Source organism: Plecotus auritus (assembly GCF_963455305.1).
Source record: "Plecotus auritus genome assembly, chromosome: 4".
Taxonomy (NCBI): domain Eukaryota; kingdom Metazoa; phylum Chordata; class Mammalia; order Chiroptera; family Vespertilionidae; genus Plecotus; species Plecotus auritus.
Genome location: NC_137775.1, coordinates 186,099,211 through 186,121,547, shown reverse-complemented (window position 1 = coordinate 186,121,547; position 22,337 = coordinate 186,099,211). Strand labels below are relative to the sequence as shown.

General features: G+C 48.1%; 1 protein-coding gene across 2 annotated transcripts in view; it reads left to right on the top strand.

Moving 5' to 3' along the window:
- The window catches only part of DPY19L1 (dpy-19 like C-mannosyltransferase 1), a 60,678-nt gene extending 38,553 nt beyond the window's left edge, over positions 1 to 22,125 (top strand). For both annotated transcript variants that reach the window (XM_080664033.1, XM_080664034.1), the window contains exons 14-22: positions 1,958 to 2,059; positions 3,649 to 3,720; positions 5,795 to 5,844; positions 9,100 to 9,124; positions 9,972 to 10,091; positions 12,041 to 12,215; positions 13,137 to 13,236; positions 14,218 to 14,343; positions 19,421 to 22,125. In XM_080664033.1, coding sequence (XP_080520159.1) covers positions 1,958 to 2,059; positions 3,649 to 3,720; positions 5,795 to 5,844; positions 9,100 to 9,124; positions 9,972 to 10,091; positions 12,041 to 12,215; positions 13,137 to 13,236; positions 14,218 to 14,343; positions 19,421 to 19,577 — 927 coding nt within the window. In that variant the 3' untranslated portion in view covers positions 19,578 to 22,125. The remainder of the gene's footprint in view (positions 1 to 1,957; positions 2,060 to 3,648; positions 3,721 to 5,794; positions 5,845 to 9,099; positions 9,125 to 9,971; positions 10,092 to 12,040; positions 12,216 to 13,136; positions 13,237 to 14,217; positions 14,344 to 19,420) is intronic.
- The last annotated feature ends 212 nt before the right edge of the window (positions 22,126 to 22,337 follow it).

Sequence of the window (22,337 nt, the reverse complement as noted above, 5' to 3'; positions counted from 1 at the left end):
GTATTTGTGATAAAAAAATACAATTAGTACTGTATGACTGAAATTTATTGTGGCATAGCATGTGAACTTTTTTGAAAACATTTTACTTTTATTCAAGATAACATGTATTCTCTCTGTGAAGTTTGTATTTTATGTTTGTGTGCTTATTAATAGTATTATTCAGATTTTATATTAACGTTTGCTTTTTCTATTTTAGACGGAAATATTTAACTTTCCTATTGAACACTGTCCACTTACCTATTTCCTCTACAGTTTTTAGGTTGTTTTCTTTTAAATATATTTTTATTGATGTCAGAAGGGAAGGAAGAGGGAGAGAGAGAGAGAAACATCAATGATGAGAGAGAGTTATTGATTGGCTGCCTCCTGCAGGCCCCCTACTGGGGATCAAGCTTGCAACCTGGGGCGCATGTGCCCTGACCGGGCATCGAACTGTAACCTCCTGATTCATAGGTTGATGCTCAGCCATTGAGCCACACCAGCCAGGTGGTGGTTTTCTTTTATACAAATTGAATCTGTGAAGTGAAATGTAAATATGCTCATGATTCGTATGATCGTGCTTTCCTGTTCATTTTGTCAGTGTGTGGCATTAGCCCAGGGGTGGGCAAACTTTTTGACTCTAGGGCCACAATGGGTTCTTAAACTGGACCGGAGGGCCGGAACAAAAGCATGGATGGAGTGTTTGTGTGAACTAATATAAATTCAAAGTAAAGGAGCGGAGGGGAGAGCAAGAGAACCGGATAGAACAGCCGGATCCGGCCCGCGGGCCGTAGTTTGCCCACGGCTGCATTAGCCACTCTCTTCCATGGAGTCCTGCTTGAGTGCAGTTTTGTGAGACGCTGACCTAGGCTTCTTTGGTTCAGTCCCCGGTATAGCTTGTTCTCTTCTGTTTCCAGCCTTCCTGCAGACTTCGGTTTTAAGTACGTCTTGCATAGACAGTATAACATGGGAATATTTTCCCCTTAAACTCCATTTGAGCAGCTGTTTTTTAATTAGTGCAGTAAGCTCTTTATTTATATGGCAGACAATTATCATTACAGCTGGGCCTATTTCTTGCATTTTATTTGAGATTTACCAACTATTTTTCTTACTGTTTAGATTTTCTCTCCTTTCCATTGGACACACAGTTTTCTTAGGCTGTTTTAGGTGCTGTTTGTTCTCCCGTTGATTTCTCAAAGTCATTAGCACACATTTCTTCTCCAGCCCAAGAAAGTGCTTTGAAATTGTTGAGCATGCCCCCAGCACCCTTCCGTTCCTACTCACCTGACCCCCGCCATCTGGATACCACGTGGGACCTTCGTTAGGCTTTGTTTTGGATGTAATTTCCCCCCCTTTTCTTCGTTACCCCTTTTTAAGACAGTAATGAATTGGAAGTTTGGCAAACGTCTCATTTCAGTGAAAATAACCTACCTTCCTCCCATGGCTTTGTGGGGAGATGAGGTCACCTGCTAACATAAAGGTTACACAGGTGTCGATTGCCGGTCGAAAGGTGCAGCTGTTCCCAGCCTGCCTGTCTCCTGCTGCTTGCAGAAAGCCTCCAGTCCCTTTCAGAAACCTGAGTGGATGTGTCCTTTCCTTTACTGTGTCGCACGCTGTCCTTGGATGGTGACAGGGAGTCTGGGTGTTAGCAGGCCCCGTCCTGTGGGCTCGGCAGGGGCAGTGGTGTGCCGTGTGGGGCACCAGGGTTAGCTCTGAGCAGGGAAAACCCGGGGGAAAAAGACTTTGGTTTGTGGAGGATTGACTTTGGGAGCCGGGGTATTGTCGGAGCTTCCATTTGTCATGAAATGAGAGGGAACTGGGCAGTTGGAGGTATCGCGCTTTGTTGTTCAACCAAAGCTCACTGTATGGGAACAGGAGCTCTATCATGTAGTGAAAACTACTCTGAGGTACTTTTAGGAACAAAGTAAATTATTACAATAAATGGCCTGATCTAACGGCACCTCGTTTCATTCCTTACTAGGCTCATATTGGCAACTTACTAACATCAAAATTCTTCAGTTACAAGGATTTCGATACGTTGCTGTACACCTGCGCAGCGGAGTTTGACTTCATGGAGAAGGAGGTACATAGGGTTCCCGTCTTCCCCTGAGGGTGTGGTCCACGCGTCTTTCAGAAGGGCATTCCTGTGGTTTATACTCTGCCCCCGCGCTGCTGTCGGAGTTTGAAGGGAAAGGACACCTGGCAGCTTGCAGGCAGCTGTTCTAGTGACATTGGTGCGGCTCCCTGGACTCGGGGTCCTCTCCCACTTAACAGTGCAGAACCTGCACCCGGACGGCGGCTGATGTGCAAACACAGAGCCTTCCTTCCAGCCGCCTCTTCCAGGCTCAGCACCGTCCAGGATGCTCAGGCTCCTGCATTGAATCACTTTGTGGTGCTTGTTTGAATGATTGCGTTGCTTTGAGTAGATGGATACAAGTTTCTTATCCCACATCGGTTTTCTGTTAAACTCAGCTCGGATGTTTAGAAGGAAACCAGAGAGTAGCGCCGTGCATTGAAAGGCAAGCCTGCAGTATCGCCTCCTGCTCCTGAACAGAGGACTCCCTTCTGGTGCCATCGCTACGGGGCATGAGCAGCGTGCTGCCCACAGAGGACGTGCGCAGCAAAGCACTTTGCTGCCTTAGAGTGTTTTATAGAAAATAGCATTTGGAGTACTTTGTGAGCTGGTTTGGTTCAACAAACATGCATATATTTGTGTCTTTTTGTACCACCCATGTGGCCCTGATTTATGATATTTTATTATCTGCGAAATCTGTTTCTTTTTTTACATAGTATAGAATTTCTTGTGAGGGAAAGTGTTGGTGACAGGCAAATCAATTGCGATTTAGAAATTTCAAGTTCAGGATTGTTGAAGACTGTGACCTCAAATTATTGAGAGGTGCGTAGGATTGCAATGTGTCAGGCTTTGTTAGTGAAGTTATTCCAGTAGTTTTAAACATCTGTTATAAAGGAAATGCCAAAATGTTTTATTCTTCTTGTAAATATTGGTCAGTGTGTGTTTGTGTATGTGTGTGTGTGAGAGAGAGACAGAGAGAGATGGGATCATGGTTAAGGTTTTATTTCTTAAGATATATTTTTATTGATTTCAGAGAGAGGAAGGGAGAGGGAGAGAGAGACAGAAACATCAATGATGACAGAGAATCATTGATTGGCTGCCTCCTGCACACCCCCTACTGGGGATCAAGCCTGAAACGTGGGCATGTGCCCTGACCTGGAATCGAACTGTGACCTCCCGGTTCATACAAAGGTCCATGCTCAACCGCTGAGCCACGCCAGCCGGGCCTGGCTCAGGTCCCCCACAAAATGCACAGGGAAAGCCCGTGCCGCTTGAAGGAGTCGTGCTGGCTGCAGGTGAACGTCAGGCGGGCCCTCTAGTTAGGGGAGTTGGTGCAGAGGGTGAACAGTCATCTCTCTCATCACATTTTACACTCTCACGTGTGAGGACTGGATCTGTTAGTGTTTTCAACTCCACACTTTGGGGAAATTTGTTTCTATGGAAACGCATCTTCATTTGTATAATGGTAGTCTGTGGTTAGATTGGACCCTAGCTGGGTGCATGCTCATGTTTCCCTTCACTTAGTTCATTATTTGAAATGAAATTTTGTCTGTTCACAATAACACTTTCTTCTGACAAAGCATCCCTGTGAATTTCAGACTCCTCTGAGGTACACGAAGACACTGCTGCTTCCCGTGGTCCTCGTGGTGTTTGCTGCGATTGTCAGAAAGGTACGCCTGCCACCGAGAGCTCTTTCTCACTGCAAAGCCCTTTCCATTCCTACTAGGAGGTGCGTGTGCCGGCTACCTGTTCCTCCAGCACAGCAGTTCGTGTGGACTGACTGAAACACAGTCTATTTCTTACCAGTAGCCTTGGACGAACATTTAGAACCCTTAAAACAGGGGTCCTCCAACTTTTTAAACGGGGGGCCGGTTCACTGTCCCTCAGACCGTTGGAGGGCCGGACTATAGTTTAAAAAAAAACTATGAACAAATTCCTATGCGCACTGCGGGCCCGGGACGCGTCGGCTGCTAAGCAGGACAGGCAGCGGCATCCGGCGGGCCGGATAAATGTCCTCGGCGGGCCGCATGTGGCCCGCGGGCCGTAGTTTGAGGACCCCTGTGAAACATCCCGCTGTCTGCCAGCTCAAAATAGACCCAGGGAAAGGGTGGCTCAGGCTTGATAGGCATGTATTTGAAAGACAAGATCAAAGAGACCTTATTGACCTAGATACAGTGGTTTCCGCCAGTGTGCATTATTACTGACTTGCTTTAACTTTTAGGTAGTAGCTCTCTAATCTTGAACATGTGCCTTTGTAAGTCATCTGCACAGTGTTCATTAACTCCTGGATTGAATTTATTATTAATCAAAAGGAAAAATGGAATATTACCTATATATTATTAAACTCAATGAAATGGTTAGACTCCCAACTTGGCTTTGCTATTGAAACTCTAAGCCCAGATATAGGTCAGGGCAGGGAAGTTCAGTCTTAGCAAAGAGCGGGTGTGATGGCCTCTCTTTTTTCTTTAAGAGTTGGTGGAGTTAACCGTAGGCATTTTAAGAGAATGAATTGAGATTAGTCTGTAATAGAATAACAGGTGACAGACCCTGACAGTTTTCTGATCTGCAGCTAGTGATGTCTGTTTTAACACAATGTTGCATATTTGTAGAATATTCTGCACTGTAATTGTCGATCACATTATGTACTTGTACTTCCCCAAAACATATCACGTGCGATATTTCAGCTGGTTATTCGACAGCCCCGTGGGGCACGCAGATGTTATTGTCCCCATGTGGACAGAGGCGGAATCGGAAGATCGGAGAGGTTGCTCCCAGGCTCACCTCATGTCCACGGGAAAGCTAGGGCAGCGGGGATGGGCCGCACACTTCCTCCCCGGCGGCATGTGCAGGATCCGGCTCGGAGCCTCACCGCCCAGGCCACGTCTGGTCAGTTACGGTCCGTCAGTGCTGCTGTCTGCCAGGCTCTGCCTCCTTGGCACTTTTGCGTACTTTATGTGGGTCTGCACCCAGAAGTCAGTAAAAAATACTAGATGTCGGCAACCCAGAATGCATGGAAAAGACACCATTTGGTGCTGCAGGCGACGAAGACTTAGGTTGGGTTAAGGAAGTGGGGATGTTTGATTTAAGAAGGAAGATTCAACTGCAAAGAGGATCAGTATTTCACATATTTAAAAGCCTGCCATTTGGAAATAAGATTACATTCATTTGGCTCCTTAGAATTATGGCCAATTCCAGGAGGCAGGGCCTTTGACCAGAATTGATCCAAAGTGATTAGGAAAGTGTTGTCGATTCAGGCAGCAGCCGGGTGGTTCTTCACGAGCTGGGTTAACCCAGTTAGCAGGGGCCGAGAGGACATGGTGCGGGGGTGGCATTGCAGGTCACACGGCCGCCCAGTGATTGCTCAGTCTGAAAAGGCAGTTCTCGGTCACGGTGTCTGTGCGAAGGGGATGCCTGGAGGGAAGGAGTCACTGAGTGTGAATCGGGAGCCAGAGGGTGGGTTTGCAGACCCAGCAAAAGGCTCCGCCACCTTCGGGAGGTCGCTTCATCCGCCTGAGGGAGCTGGCTGCTGGTTTACAGAACGAGGACTGTGAAACCTGCCTGCCCAGGTTGTCTGCTCAAGAACTCCGCAGATACAGATGGTGTCGTCGGAATTATTACTTTCTGAGTTATCTCTTCTCTTCATACTTTTATTTAAGTAAAAGTTTGAAAGTTCAGAGGACACTTTAATTAAAATTCTGCTTTTCCCCAAACAGCTATTCTGAAGTGTTTAAAATCTTTTTGCAGATCATTAGTGACATGTGGGGTGTCTTAACTAAACCACAGACACATCTAAGGTAAATATACTGTTAATAATGTTGCTACTTCCTCCATTTATTATAAAGTAGATACATTGTGTTAACTGCATAGTTCCGTGTTGTATACCGACATTTGCTAATTGTTGTTTCCCTGGTTGAAACCCCTTCTTCGTTTTCCTCGTTATTTCTTACCTGTGCAGAGCCCAGCACATCCCTATCCACACTCCAGGCCCCGCCCCACCCCGCCCCGTCCAGGCCGACAGGACCTGCACACGGTCTGTGCTTCGGTTCAGCGGGAAAATCTGATTCTGTCGATGGTTTCATGACCAGAGAAGAGCAAGGAAATATGAAACTAGATCCACACCTCACTTTTTATGCAAAATACATTTCAAATGGAACAGGGATTCAGGGGGGGAAATGAAACCTCAAAATTAACCGAGAGATTATATTTCTAATTTTAGGATTAGAGAGGCCTTGTTAAGTCTGACATAAAAACCTGTAAGCTAGAAGAAAAGATGACAGGGTTGACCAGATACATACTTGGGTTTGGTGAGATATTATAAGCATTGTTCAAAGAAAAAGACAAGTTGGGGAAAGTATTTGTAATATATGACGAAGGACTAAGGGCCATCTTATATAAAGAATTTCAATAAATTAGTAAGAAAAATGATAAAAACCCATTACGAAAACGAGTGAAGGACACAAACTGGCAATTGAGAGAAAAATGAATTCTCCTTTCCCTTTCTGCCCCTGAACAGGCAAGTGGTTCCCTGCCTCTGGTTGGGCAGTGTTCGTGCTGAGCCCATACCTGCCCCTTTCCCGCCCCCTTAGCCTGGCTCTTTGGTATGGCCAACGCCTTTAATCCTTACATAACGTCACCTCCTCAGGAAGCCTTCCCTGACCATCATTCCTGAGTAGGTTCCTTGTCTCTTGCTTGTTATTCTTCACCATCACCTCCTTACGATTCTCTCAGCATGCATCACCATTTGTGCTTAAATATTGTGCCTCCGGCAGTTTGACGGGGCACAGCAAAACCTACGGTGGGCCTGTGCTTGAGCCAGCACATCCTCTCCATGCCAGCACATCCCCTCCATGCTCACAGAACACAGAGATAATGGCACAGAGATGCGCGTTGTGGGGGTGTGCAGTGACCGTGGGCACAACCACAGTGTCCGCTAGTGAGGGGTTTGCTTAATTAGGACCCAGTCATAGATGGATGCTGGCCGTCTTCATGGACATATTCCCATCCTACGTCATTGAATACAAAGTTATGAAACCGTATATAGGATGGTTCTACTTTTGTTTAAAATGGGAAGATTGTGTATGCTTACTTGTGCATAGGAAGGATCTGGAAGGATGAAAATAACGACTGAGCATGGATTGGAGGACAGAGTAAAAGACGTTTCAATTCGACTTACACACTTTGGTTGGAGTTTTGGGGCGGAGATAGAGATGCTTAAGTTTATATGTTTGTAATTTCTTTTATAACTTGAACACATACAGTCTTATGTATTATTCTCTCACCTGCAAGTTTCTACCAACCAGAGAGAAATGGTCGCACGTACCCAGAGACAGTCCTTGTTTTCATTTAGAAACGTGGCTGTGGCCGTGGCCGTGGCCGTGGCCGTGGCTGTGGCTGTGGCCGTGGCTGTGGCCGTGTTTATTACCGGAGCCTTTAGGGGCCGGGGCAGGAAAGGCTTCTGGTATAAATGCCAACATTTCTCTCCATTGGAGACGGAGTTTTTCCCAAAGAGCTTCAAGGTTTGTACAGATGACAAGACACGAAGCCACAGCTGTGGAGGCAGCTCTGGAGGAGAAGGGCGGGCCTGTGCGGACGAGAGTGGCCTGGGAGAGCCGCTGGCTGCGGCCGTAACCTCAGAGCCCACTGGGCCAGCGGGTTCACCGGAGCAGGGCAGGGCTGGAGGGCTGGCACACTCACACTTCCCTGCGCACGAGTGCCCGACTCGGATGCCAGTGTAGACGGGGAGCGGGCGGGAGAGACGATTGAGTATCAGATGTGAGTACCGGGATCCCCTTCCTTTGCTTTTCCTCTCCTTCCCCCTCTGTGTACGCTGCGTGGGGGCAAAGGGCATTTCCCACCTTGTTCACCGCGCCACGTCCAGTGTCATCTGTGCTCAGGGACATGGAGCGCATGGATGGCTTTGCACCCCGTCCTCCGGAAGGGTCGTTTCGGAGGGGAGAGAGGATAGTCAGTGAGCCCATGACAGTGTTTGTGTGAGGAATAAAACAGGGAGATGACGTGGGAGTGACTGGGGAGGGGGCACCGGATGTGGGGACAGGGCTCCTCGAGGTTGGCAGGAGCAGCGTGAGTCTCCTGTGACTAGAGCTTGGTGATAGGAGGGGACGTGACCCAGGGATGAGGAGTGGGGACCAGCTTAGGAAGACGGTGGGCAGCGTGTTAGGGATTTGAGTTTCTTCCAGTTACCGGAGGACCCAGTGGGAGGTTTTGGGCAGGGAGTGGCGTGTCCGGATTCCCATGTTCAAGGTTGCTCTCGGGACTGTGAAGGCATCTGTAGGGCGGGGCGCAGGGTGGGGTCGGAGGGGGAGTGTGAGCCTCCAAGCACACATCCTCCTCAGGAATTCAAGCTGTCAAAGCTAAAGATGGGATTTGGAGGCTATTTGTATTCCAGAGTTGCTGCTAAAATAATCTCCTATGTGGCTTCCTAAATTGTCTCTGTAGCAGCTACAGTTTAGGGGGAGCTGAGGGAGCATGGGGTGGGAGGCAGGGTTTGGTACCGAAGGCCTCGGATCTCCTCTCAGTCCCGCTCTGCTGGGACGGCTGCAGTGAGCGGCTGGCTCCCTGCGTGCCTCCCTTCAGCCTGATGAACGTCCATGGCAGTGGTCGGCAAACTGCGGCTCGCGAGCCACATGCGGCTCTTTGGCCCCTTGAGTGTGGCTCTTCCACAAAATATCATGGCTTGGGCGAGTCTATTTTGAAGAAGTGGTGTTAGAAGAATAAGTTTAAAAAATTTGGCTCTCAAAAGAAATTTCAATTGTACTGTTGATACTTGGCTCTGTTGACGAATGAGTTTGCCGACCACTGGTCAATGGCATCAAATCTACGGCACGTGCAGCATTGCCATTTCTTTCCCAATAAACTGTCTTAAAGGGCTGGAGCCCCGGTTTGGGTTTACCACTTTTAGTTACTTTGCTTTACATAGATGCGTCCTGAGGGACCATTATAGGAGCTGTAAAACATTTGTAAGATAAAAATGCAAACAACTGAAGTGCTTCCACGGTGATTTAATAGCAGTATTTCTTTTCCCATTTCAGAAACCACCAGTGTGAGCACGGAGAGGTAAAGACGTAATGTTTGTCTATATATGGACTTTTTCCTAGTCCCGCCTTCTGAGTTTATTAGTCAGTGTCACTACTCATCTTCAGACCAGGCCTGCATGTGTGACTGGTCACCGGTAGGCAGGAAACCCACTTGGTCCTCTCCTCTGTGAGCATCCCCTCGTGACAGCAGCTCATCTCAGCCATTCAGAGGCACGTGGAGTGTCTGTGGCGAGGTTGGAGATTGCTTTCCCCTCGGCTCACCTTGCCCGGGGCTTCGGAGATGTGACTGCCGCTACTCCCAGCTCCTGCTGACTCAGCCTGGGTTTTTTCCCCTTCTTTCTCTTCTTTTTAAATTGAGGTGTAATTGACATATAACATTATGTTATAGTTGGAGCTGCAACACATAATGATTCGAGTGTCTGTACATTGCGAAATGATCACCACAATATGGCTAGTTAACTCCCGCCACCCTGCTCAGTTACAAGAAGTACCCTTTCTGCCCTGTGAGGAGGCCTCTCCGATCTCCCCTCTCAGCACAAGCATTTCGACGGCAGCTAGCGATGCTGCTCTGCACGTCCTGCCTGGCCTGACGGCTGGCCCGGCACAGCGCTGGGAGCTCCAACCGCAGCTGTTTCTGGTTGCCGCCCCGCCGGGACCTGGTAGCGCGAGGCAGGTTCAGAACGTGCCTCAGTGACGGCATTGGAGCCCTCAGGCAGGGGGGGGGGGGGTTGGACAGTGAATGTGAAGACGTTTATTTCAGAAATGGGAGTGTTGTTACTAAGAAACACTACCCTTTTCGGTATGCCCACCGTTTTACCGCTGTCGTCTCCAACAGTCGGAGTGAGACTGTCTTCTCTTCCTTCCAGCTGGTTTACCATGCACTGCAGCTGGTCGCGTACACAGCCCTCGGTATTTTAATTATGAGACTGAAACTCTTCCTGACGCCACACATGTGTGTCATGGCTTCCTTAATCTGCTCGAGACAGGTAAGGCCGTGGCTCGGCGTTGAATTACCCAGAGTTCTTTAAATGGTCATCATTGAAGCTCTTCATGGTTTTGTGCTAATTATTCCTAAAAAGCCAAAGCTGATCATGTTCCAGCTCCTAACTCAGCTCCTAACTTTTTGACTCGAGGGCCACAATGGGTTCTTAAACTGGACCGGAGGGCAGGAACAAAAGCATGGATGGAGTGTTTGTGTGAACTAATATAAATTCAAAGTAAAGGAGCGGAGGGGAGAGCAAGAGAACCGGATAGAACAGCCGGATCCGGCCCGCGGGCCGTAGTTTGCCCAAGGCTGTCCTAACTCCTAGAATAGTCCTTGATAAACAACAGTCAGTGCAGTGAATTCAGGAATGATGACTACAGATGTTAATGGGAAGCAGAGCTTAATTGTAGAAATAATTTGTTTGCTTTGACATTCATATCATAAAGAATTCTGACAATTGATTTTATTTGATAAGTACTTTCAAGTTACATGTTCTCTCCATATTTAGCTTTACAGTATTTTCATTGAGTACACATGTGCATACAGATGTATGCTTAGCTTCAGTGCTTTCCCGTTTAAAATAGCCTGCTGGTTATTTGCTGCTTGCTTTGCCTGGATACCTGACTCCTTTCTCTGTATTTACAGATTTATGCTTCCACCGAGTTATCTTTTCTTTTTTTAAAAAATATATTTTTATTGATTTCAGAGAGGAAGGGAGAGGGAGAGAGAGATAGAAATATCAATGATGAGAGAGAATCATTGATCAGCTGCCTCCTGCACGTCCCCTCCTGGGGATTGAGTCTGCAGCCTGGGCATGTGCTCTTGACTGGAATTGAACCCGGGACCCTTCACTCTGCAGGTCGATGCTCTATCCACTAAGCCAAACCGGCTAGGGCCACAGTGTCACCTTCTCATCAATCAGGTGGCCCTGTGTGGCAGCAGTACCTCTTTTCAACTTAGCAGTATTCACTGAGCATCTAAAGCACGCTCTGGGGATGAGGGTAGAGCAGTGGGTGGAATACCTAAAAGCTCCATTTTCGGTATGTGTCCTCGGAAGTCATCTTTGGGAGAGAACGACAGCGGCCACGTGCTGTTACTGAGAGTGGACTGTCTGAATAAGGAAAACACAGCCGGCCTCCGGTTCCCAGGCAGAGGATCGTTAGGTTTGAGAGGCACTGCTTTCCGGGGGTCGATGGAGGGAGACTGCTGTTCCTGCCCCTGCAGCCCAGCGGCCTGGCAGGAAAGGAGGCTCCTTGGAAGCTTTCCCTGCACCCCCCTCCGTCCCTTCCCACCCCCCGCAGTGAGACTGAGGCCCTAGGTCAGTGGTCGGCAAACTGCGGCTCGCGAGCCACATGCGGCTCTTTGGCCCCTTGAGTGTGGCTCTTCCACAAAATACCACGGCCTGGGCGAGTCTATTTTGAAGAAGTTGCGTTAGAAGAAGTTTGAGTTTAAAAAATTGGGCTCTCAAAATAAATTTCAGTCGTTGTCCTGTGGATATTTGGCTCTGTTGACTAATGAGTTTGCCGACCACTGGCCTAGGTGCCCCGGGCTGGCCTCTTGGGCGGGTGCTCCGCGCACAGCCATCTGGGGAAGAACCCTGCACCGAGCTCCGTGCTCTGCTGTGGCTTCTGTGATCTCCATAATCTTCACACAAGGGGCCCCCATTCTCATTTTGCAGTGGGCCTGGCCTCGCCTGGCCTGGCCTGGCCGGGAGTAGAGAGAGCGAGTTGAGAGAAGAGCTTCTTAAATCTCGGCCCACTGGTGTAAGGGCTGGTGGGAGAATCCTTTGCTTCCCACGGTCACTGTTTCTGGAACTTTTCCGTGGGGTGACCCATGCTTTATGGGGGCCCTGGCAGAGACTGTGGTTCTCTGGGAAGAACGTGTGCGTGTGGGGAGCATGCTGCTTCCTGCTGACAACTAACTGCCCGTGTGTCTCCGACTTGGTTTCAGCTGTTCGGATGGCTCTTCTGTAAAGTGCACCCGGGCGCTGTTGTGTTTGCTCTGTTAGCAGCAATGTCAGTACAAGGGTCCGCAAACCTGCAAACCCAGTGGAATATCGTCGGGGAATTCAGCAATTTGCCACAAGAAGAACTTATAGAATGGATCAAATACAGTACCAAGCCAGGTAAAAAGAAAGGTAGTGTTTTTCCCACATTTTACATGCACTGCAAAACCCTGAACCCAAGTAATTGCCAGTAGCCTTGCTCTTTCTAGTCAGTGCTGCTCGTGGATTATCCAGAAGAGAGATTTCAATCTTTTTTTAAAAAATATTTTTATTGATTTCAGAGAGGAAGGGAGAAGGAGAGGGAGATAGAAATATCAATGATGAGAGAACCATTGATCAGCTGCCTCCTGCACGCCCCCTACTGGGGATTGAGCCCTCAACCCTAGCATATGCTCCTGACCGGGAATCGAACAATGACTTCCTGGTTCATAGGCCAACGCTCAACCACTGAGCCACACGGGCCGGGCAAGGTGTCAGTCTTGCTTAAGTGGTTTGCAAAGGAAATGCTAGGCTTATTTTTTTAGTAATTAATTTTGCTATTTTCCATAAATTCCAATTTTTTTAAAGTTTTACGTGCCACAATTTAAAATAATTTTTAAGCTTGTTTTCTTCATGAATTTTTAATCTTAGCCAAATGAACTCATAATCTTGAAATGAACTCATGGGATCTTTATGTTTAAAGAGAGAATTTGTTATCTGAGTATCAAATGACTGAATATGAAATCATCTTCAGAATTTTTTGGTGCTCTAGAAGTTTCTTAGTCAAGTTGATGCTTCGTTCCTAGAATCAGGAAAGATAGCCAAGACGTGTGCAATAAACAGAACCCAAGACCCTCCCTCAGTAGTGAGACGTTGAGGCTCTGTCTTCCGAGGAAAAGGGCTCACGGATCTGGGTGTCGGCTGCTACGGTATGAGCCATCGGCCTCCACTGTGGCTCTGCCCCGAGTCGTTAAGTGGCCACCTCTCTGGGCTGCAGCTCCTTCAGCCGGGCTCCGCTTCTTGAGTTGAGTGCCCTCCTAAGACGAGGCTCCTGCTTTGCAGACGCGGTGTTTGCGGGCGCCATGCCCACGATGGCGAGTGTGAAACTCTCCGCCCTTCGGCCCGTTGTCAACCATCCACATTATGAAGATGCAGGATTGAGGTACACAGTTCTCACCCCGGAAACAGGCTTTTCGTGCGCACGGTGCGGGAACCAGCAAAATAACCAGGTTTCAGCGAGGGTGCGGTCAGCTGGGCCTTGCAGGGTTGGGAGGAAGCTGAAGTTGGATGCTCAGTTACTTGCAAACGTGAGGCTGCACGGGGCAGTCAGCCCACCTCCGGGCTCGCCTTCTCACCAGGCGCCGAGGAAGTCCCCGCGTGTCAGCCCGTCGGTCACGGCTCCCAAACTGCTTGTTACTCGTCCTCCCCAGGCTCCCGGAGACTCGTTAGCCGGTGGTTCTTGAAGGTTTTCTCATGGCCGTTTTTATGGAATTCCATCCAAAGAGCCTTTCATCCTGGTTTCCACCGGTATAACCGGTTAAAATGATTTTGTCTTTCACTGTTTTTTCTCTTAGAAGTGTAAAGTATGCTCTCTTTGAAAAGGAACTGGACTCCATTTTTGTGCAATATCCAGGGGAGGCCAAGTTACTCCTTTCCTAAGGGTCTGGGTGAACCCTAGTAATAACAGTGGGGTATATAGTTTATAAATAAGAAGCTTTTCATTATAAAAAAACATTCCTGGCAAGCCGATTCCCAGAGCAGACGATGGACAATTTCAGCTTTTACAAACCGGGGGCTGCAATGAGAGCCGCTGACCGCTGGCTGTCGGGGTCGGGGCTGGCTGTCGGGGTCGGGGCTGGCTGGTGCGCGGGGAGGGGCCCCGCTTGTGCTTGTGCAGCGCGTCCCACCCACTCTTGCTTGTGGGAGGGACGCGTTAGAACAAAACCAAGCAGACAGACAAGAAGCCCAAGTGTGGGAACCCCTCTCCCGGTCTCCGTGCCGCCTCCTCCCTGTCCTTCTGACCCGCCCCCCCCGATGCCCTGAGTGGGCTCCTGTGGGGAGCCTTCTGGCCCAGTCTCCTTGGCGCCTTCTCCCAGCCCCTTTTAATCTCCACCATCTTCTGCCCGATTATTTTCCTTTCAAGAGCCAGAACGAAAATAGTGTACTCGATGTACAGCCGCAAAGCCGCCGAAGAAGTGAAGCGAGAACTGGTCAAGTTACAAGTGAATTACTACATTCTGGAAGAGTCGTGGTGCGTGCGAAGATCCAAGTGAGTACTCCGTGCAGTTCATGTTTGCTGACCGGGAGCCGTGGAACGTCGGTTCAGGCTCCTGGGCAAGCGCTTCATTGAGTCGTGCGGGTGAGATACAGCATTTAGCAGAGTAGAAGTGGAAAAATGTTTGTAAGATAACTATTTGAATTGGCGTTTTTTCCTTCCGTCATTACAGATACCTGTTTCTTTATAATGATTGGCTCATGTACAGTTCCTTAAAGGCCGTATACAGGCGCTGATGGATAATTTCCCGAATTATTAATATTTGCCTGTGATATTTTTAAATCTTTTATTTCAAATTGGATGTCTTTTCTCTCAAAAGACTTGCAGAGTCTGAGACCACATAGCGGAGTCTGGCTGTGGTGACGTTGTGAGGCCTGAGCGTCAGGGCCTCCTCTGTTCCCACCATCCCTGCCACCCCATGGCCTGGATGGACGGGGCCCTCCCAGTAGCAGCTTAGACAGAAACTTCTCTCTCGCTGTTGCACGTCTTATTTCAGTGGGAAAATAGCTAACTTTACCCTGACCCATATGCTCTTGGGTTTATCGTTTTAAAAAATGCCTGTTTTCACAGAGCCGCTCACTAAGGGCGTAGCAGCAAGAGTTAGTAAGACCCTCACAGCTAATGTGGCTCCACAGTGGACTGTCAGCTGCACTGGGTGACTGGGCAGCCGATGACAGCAGCTTGCTGCTGAAACACCAAGCATTGGCTCCAGGCGGAGCAGACAATAAGTCTCATCAGAAATGGGGGATTTTTATGGAATGCTACTGTTGCTCATTCTCACTGCTCTTTAGCTAGACAGAAGCCGTCAGGAGATTGCTGTCGAGGGCTTGATCATACTCACCATGTATTTCAATGGTACACAAGGGTGTTAAGACAGACTAATTAGATAGGGACTTAGGAGTAAAAACAGTTCTGGGACACGGTTTGTCAGCATTGCCCACCAGGAAACTCGAACAGTTGTTGATTGTTGAACAGTTTTTCTGTGAATATGTCCCAAGTGACTTGACTTGAATCAGGATTTATGGAAAATGTTACTGTTCTTACAGTCATGTTTTAGAAAATGCTTGAAGTCCTTTTGAACATAAGAATGTATATGAAATTCATATTCTCATCTTTAACTTTGTTGGGTAAATTTAGGACAAAAAAACTCTTAACTTTTCTCATACTTTTATGAGGACTTCGTAATAACTGGATGGGGCTGACATCTGCTGTCAGAAATACTCCTTTAAAAAATATTTTTTTTTATTGATTTCAGAGAGGAAGGGAGAGGAAGAGAGATAGAAACATCAGTGATGAGAGAGAATCTTTGATCTCACGCCCACACTGGGCATTGAGCCCATAACCTGGGAAAGTGCCCTGTTTGGGAATCCTGGTTCATAGGTCGATGCTCAACCACTGAGCCACACAGGGCAGCACTCCATTTTTTCACGGCGAATCCACCGTGCTTGGCCTCACCCCCAAGGCTCTGCCAGTTTGAGACAGCTGTAGGTTCCTGGGACAGAAATGTCATGTTTCATGATCCTCCTGCCACCCAAGCTAATGACAAGCCTTGGTTCAGGAGTCTTCACGTTTCCCTGGACCCTTGCAGAATAGTGTGGATCGGTGCTGAGGTGCTGTGGGAGCGCCCGGGATGTGCGTGGCCGTTGTAGTTCACGTACTAATAGCAGAGCACTGCTTTCTGTACATGAGGGGTGAGGAGACAACTTCAGGAATTTAGTCAGGCAGTTAATCTGCACCCTGAACAGTCAGCAGTGAATCACCCATTTAGACAGAGCTTGTTGCCAGCACCAAGACTCAGAGGTGGATGGGGGGGGTCTGGCGTCCCCACGGGGACCTTGAGTTGCCCTTGTGTTTGTTCAGCAGAAGTGGGGAGGCAGGAAGCGAAGGAAGTGACTTTCTCTAACCTGTTATCCCCATTCCATTATTAAAACAACACTCGATCTGCTGCAAGATTTCAGCCAGACTGATGATAAATCTCGGGACATCTCAGGACTTAGTCCTCGAAACAAACACACACTGTGCTTTCCGTTCTGATAGGGAAGCAGACAGGCGCTCAGAGAGGAGGTGGGGAGAAAGACTGATAGCGAGGCCTGCGTGGCCGCGGGAAGGACGGAGTTCCTTGGCAGACTTCCCACCCGCACTGGGATCCTCCTTCTCCCCCGCCTGGGCCCTCGCTCCCAGCTCAGCCGCGCCGGCCCGGGACACCTGCGTGCCAGGGGCCAGAGCAACCTGTCAGACCAGAGGAGCAATGGGAACTCTCATGCGAGAAGAAAGGACAGGGACTAATATTTATCTAGTGTCTGGTTCGTGCCGGCACTTGGGTGAGCCCTAAATTACACGATCTCTTTTACTAGTGGCTTAATTGTGTGCCTTGATTATTCCTTGTTAGTTGACACCCCGTGTTCCAATAACGTATGAAAATACACTCAAATTCAAGTTATAGGCGAGCTTTTAATTAACTGCTCTCAATTCTATGCTTTCTTTCTCATTAGTCCCAATAATACAGTTGACATGAAATTAAAATACATGAATTCAGAAGAAAATTATTCAGGTTTTCACTGATGCTGTTTGAAGATGTAGCCGGCTGGCCTGGGGAGACTTCGGGAACTCCATAGGGACTCAAGGATGTTACACTAGGGCAGACAGAACTCTCCAAGGCAGCTCTGCCCTCTCGGCCCTCCTGCAAGCAGGGGAGCTCAGGAGCCGGGGTGTTTTCTGCTTCCTGTGTAGTTCTCTCCGCTGCCGTTGGCCTGCAGTGTGCTAACAGTGTGGCCTCGGCTCGTGGGAGAAAACGAGAAGGTACACAGCCGAGCCCAGTCGCGTGTGCTCAGTGTCGGTAGGATCTGGGGTCAGCCATGGTGTGCAGAAATGTGCACCGAACACTCACTGGGAAAACCTCCCATGGCGATCATTTGACGGAGGCAACCTGAAAGTCGTGTCGCCCTTTGTCACCGTGGTAGTGCTGCTTCTAGAAGCTTAGCTTGCAGAAGGATAGAGGCACGGAAATGTTAATGCAAGCGTCGCTTTATTATGGTAACAGTTAATATCCCCCCCCCCCCCCCCCCGTGAGAGAGTGGTTACGTAATGCATAGGCGTACTCGCGACAATTAAAAAGAGTAAAGCAGGTCTTTATGTAATGAGATGGAAAAGGGCCACATTTCATTGGCAAGTGAGGAGTCCCGGAACACCCTGTTTGTGTGAGAGCAGCCCTGGGCGCCAGTGCACGTACATGCCGGGCCTCCGCCTGCCTGTGTCGGAACCAGAGGAGGAGGCCTGGCGAGGGTGTGCTGGGCTCTTGGCAGGTCCCCTCTGAGGATGGCCCGGGAGGGGACGCTGACTCCTGTTTTACTTTGATAGGTCTGTGCAGACACTGCTGGAAGATGGATTCCCTCTAAGTAAAGATGCTATGAAAAGGGAGGGATTGCATCCCGCCACTGAGCTCGCTCCTGGCGGAGGGTAGGGAGCGGGGTTGCCATTGGGAATAAAGGGACTTGCTGGGAATGGCTTTTTCTCTTAGAAAAAAGTGAAGCAACTGTGGCAAAACACGAGCAGTTGCCAACGCTCTGTAATTTCTCCTTTTGTTTTTCTGTCGTTTTTATTTTTTAAATTTCTCAGAGCGAATAGAAGATTGTCAACCTGCGTTCACCTTTCCTGTTTCAGGGACGGGGCCAGGGTCGCGTAGCACGTCCCACGTGTGGGCTTGCCCCCGCGGCCCTCAGGACTAGGTTCAGTTTGGCAGAGAAGTCGTGTGCGCTTGCCATTCCGTGTCCCTTAGGAGAGCACATCCCTCTGTTCTGTCATCCGTGAGGCTCAGTCCCATCCCGTGATTGAAGCATGTCCCACTCTCTCCAATTTAAGGAGACAGCTTTCCTTTATTATTAATAAGAAATCTATAGAGTGGTACGTAGAGGCCATTTGTCCATCCTCTTTCTCAACAGCGTTTCACCAGGTATCTTTTGCATCCAGTTTTTATTCCTTGCTGAATCAATGACTACTTTAGTGATTTTAAGTATTGGGCAATATAGATTTGAAAGTAACGTGTTACTTACTGGCCAGTGAGTATGTGAGGATGAATTTGATAAATAGTAACTGGACCAAGAGCTACTGGGAAAAAATTAAAATCAAATCTCTACCTCACACCATACAGAAAAATTAACTGCAGATGAGTTCTAGGTTTAAATGTACACAGCAAACTTAAAACTTTCATGGGAGAATACACAATATATGTGTTCATGATAGTGTGGTATGGAAGAATTCTTTCAACAAGACAAAAGTTATAAGCTCTAAAAGAAAAGACTGACATTTTGGAGTATAATATAAAAATGTTCAATATACAAAAGCCAAAAAAAAAAAAAAAAAAAAAAAAGGAAAATGTGAACCCTAGCAAAAGCCAACAATTCTAGATTTAAAATAAATGTTCGAGTTATCTCGAAGACCTTAATCTTATTTGGGCAAATATCACACAATACCAATTTCACTTCTGTTCTTTAAAAAAGTATGTCGCTTTCAAGATTGAATTATGCGTTCAGTTAAGATGTGAGTTTAACACTACTGCATTTTCTTGAAGTTGGCTCTTTCTGGAATACAGTTTATGGAAAGTTGCATATATATGAACTAAGTAAACTTGCCAATTAAAATTTGTAAAATTAATACAATAGGTTACCTCTTCCTATGTGCTGAGTACGATGCTAGATACAGTGTCTCTATTAAACCTTACGCACAGCCAAGCCAGGGGTATTTCCCATTGTACGTATGTGGGGGTGAGGGGAGAGGGGAGCGAACTGTCCAAATGCACATTCTGGTCCGTAGCTGAGGCAGAAGGTAGCCAGCTCTTTCCCCATCCCTGCGTTCCCGTACTTTGTAGGTCTGTTTCTTAGCATCAGCTTTGCTATGTCCCCCTTGTTCTCAGGAGGGCTTAGGGCGGCTCACACAGTATAAGTTCCTCGGAGAGGAGTTTTTAAACGCAGTCAGTTGACGTGGAGCAGGCGAAAGGGGGAGGGCAGGATATACAGTGTGTGCTCTGCTTCCCCCGCGCCTCTGACGCCCCTGCTTCCCCGTGCGTGACTTGCAGGCCCGGCTGCAGCATGCCTGAGATTTGGGATGTGGAGGACCCCGCCAACGCTGGGAAGCCGCCCTTGTGCACCCTCCTGGTGAAGGACTCGGAGCCGCACTTCACCACCGTGTTCCAGAACAGTGTTTACAAAGTCCTAGAAGTTCTAGAAGAATGACCGCGGCCTCCAGAGGACATCAGTCATGGTTTTAACGTTTTGCTAATAACTCATGCCTTGTTTTTAAGCAGATCCCAAAAACTTTTATAGCTAACTGTTTTCAAATAGGAAGATGTTTTATTTGGTCGATTCGAATGTCATTCTGATTGTAAAAGTACATACACCACTATGAATTGGGTACTATTTCAATGCACCCCTTAAAATTTGCTATGCAAATGAGTGTATGCTTGTATTTGACTTAAACATCTGTGCTAAAAGGAGCAAAGCTACCTGTCTACAAAATAAAGAGGTGATAACCAAGATGATAGGAAAATATGGTCAGGTCTGAGCTGTGTGGGGCTGATTTCACAGCTTATGGACTATCATCCCCTTGCTTTTGCATCTGCCTCTCGCTCTTGTCTTTGGGACACGCCAGTGATCACGGGAGCTCCTCAGTCCTGGGGGTCCCTGCCATCGGGGTAGACGGGGCTGCCATGGTGATTGCTGTGTGGAATTACCTGTTTACTTCCCTTCTCCCTGTTCTTCCGTTGTCTGTTGCTCTTGTTAACGAAGCATTTCCTGCCCATTAATAACCCAGACTCTCAGACCTAATGGTCCGGTCCATCGCTGTGCCAGCCAACAGTGTGCTGTTAGCGTTTCTTCTCCCCCCTCCCTCTCCCCCAGCCCAGCATTCTTTGTCAAATAAGTGGTATTTGCTCATTTAGTTCCTTATCAAGTACTTATTCTTGGTTTAAAAATATTTAATGGCGAGTGTATATTTTCTCATTTTTAAGTATTATTCAAATGTGTATATTTTAATACCTTTAAACCACTTTTAAAATTTTTCATGTTTAATTGTAGTTTTAAGAAAAACTATTTTGAACAACCTCAAATGTAATACATCCAGAAACTAATGTATATTTCTGTAGACATAATTTACAGTGGAACAATAGACTGTAGTGTGTGGTCGTTTTTCTGTTACTATTAGGATATACCACCACATGACTAATTTTTCTGTCAGAAAGTAAATGAATAATAATAGTGAATGGAGTTTTTATATTTTACTTTTAAAATTGCCTGTCTTTAATAAGACAAAGCCTTAAGCCTTACCATTTCGGTTCTAAAAACCATTTCAGTGTGAGGAATGAATATATTCAGCTTTCCTCTTTATATTTTTCTTCCTATTTATTTTTATTTTGAAAAATTTCCAAACTTCTTTTGAGTTCCTATTATGAATTTTTGTTTTCTAGAAGTTGTGTGAAATGAGATTTTTCAAAACAGTGAATCCTTGTAGCTCTGAGAAACGGTTTTAAGATTTTAAATTCTAAGCAAACGGTGCCTCTGGCGGACTACACATTGAATCAGGCAGCGTCCTCTGAACCACAGGCAGGTGCGCCCCAGCGTGGAGCGCCCTGGGCCGTAGTCCTCAGCGAGGGTTTCGGTGCCCACCCCGGGAGCCAGCATCGCCGTTGTCTCTGCCTCCTCACAGACCAAGGACCAGCCGGGTCAGGGGGTGCTAGCTGAGCGCAGACCTGAGGGTGCAGCCCCACCCCCGTCTGTGTCCCGGGAACCTCCTTCCAGTCCCCCCCACCCCCCGTTCTGTCTCTGTCTTTAGGTGCTTGTCCCCCCTCTTTGCCACTTGCTGGGTGACTTTTACGTCTTGGGAAGTAGCCGGGGAGCAGAATTTGAGCAAAGCTGCAGCGATCCAGAAAAGTGGGAAGAGGGCACCGGAGCCCCGGGAGGACGGCGTGCAGGGCGGCGCAGGGACGCACCTCCTCCGTCTGCAGCTGTTTCCCACCCAGATGCGGCTGTTCTGTATGCTCAGCAGGTACAAGTCTTAAAAAATGGTACTTCTTTTAAAAAAGTTGTTCTCTGTTCTTCCCACCCTCCAGTAATTTCCTTCCTGAGTCACATGTAATGATTGGACATTAAACTCTGTGGCAACTGCTGCCTGTGCTGGGAGAGGGGAAGGTGGTCCCGTTGGCGTCATTCCAGAAGATGGCTTGTACCCGTGTTTACCAGTGTTTGGAACACGGCTCCCAGCAAGCTCTGGTCCTGCTTGTCGGCCGACGGCGTGGGCAGGCCTCGGGCTGCGCGGCCCACTCAGTCTCAGTCTCGGTCACGGTCACGGTCACGGTCACGGTCACGGTCACGTCCCGGGGCAGCCGGTGCTGCAGATTCTAAATCCCTTTTTATGGAAACAGCGTAGTAGTAGGTTTTATAAATGTGACAAAACAGTATTAAAGTTCAGTATTTTACGCATTTTTTTAGCGTTTAAAGATATTTTTGCTTTAGTGTGAGGAAGGTAAGGATGAGCAAGGAGGCGATAAAGACAGCTATGCTCTGACGGGAGCAAACACACAAAGCCGGGGCAGTATTTCTAGAAAAAGATAAGCCCCTGACGGCGCTTAGCAGAGACAGTGCAGTGTGCGAATGAGGCAGGGGTGAGGAGAAAGGGAGGCTGCGTCAGGAACAGTGATGTTACAGAGGAGCATTGTATTTTTATGACTTTTATGCCTGTTGTTTACATGTACTGTGTATGTTAAATAAAAAAGATCATGAAAATGCGAATAGTCTTTTGTTGCTTATTGTTATTTCCACTTCCACCCCGACTGGGGGCATGGTCAGCCTCCTGTGCCGTCGGATAACCGAGGGCTGGGCTGGCGGAGCGCACCTGCTCGGCGGGCGAGGCCGCGCCATGGCCCGGAGCTGCTCCGTCCTGGGAGGGGCGCTGGGCTTACCTACACTCCTCTTGTACCTAAGGCATCACACACTTGGGTG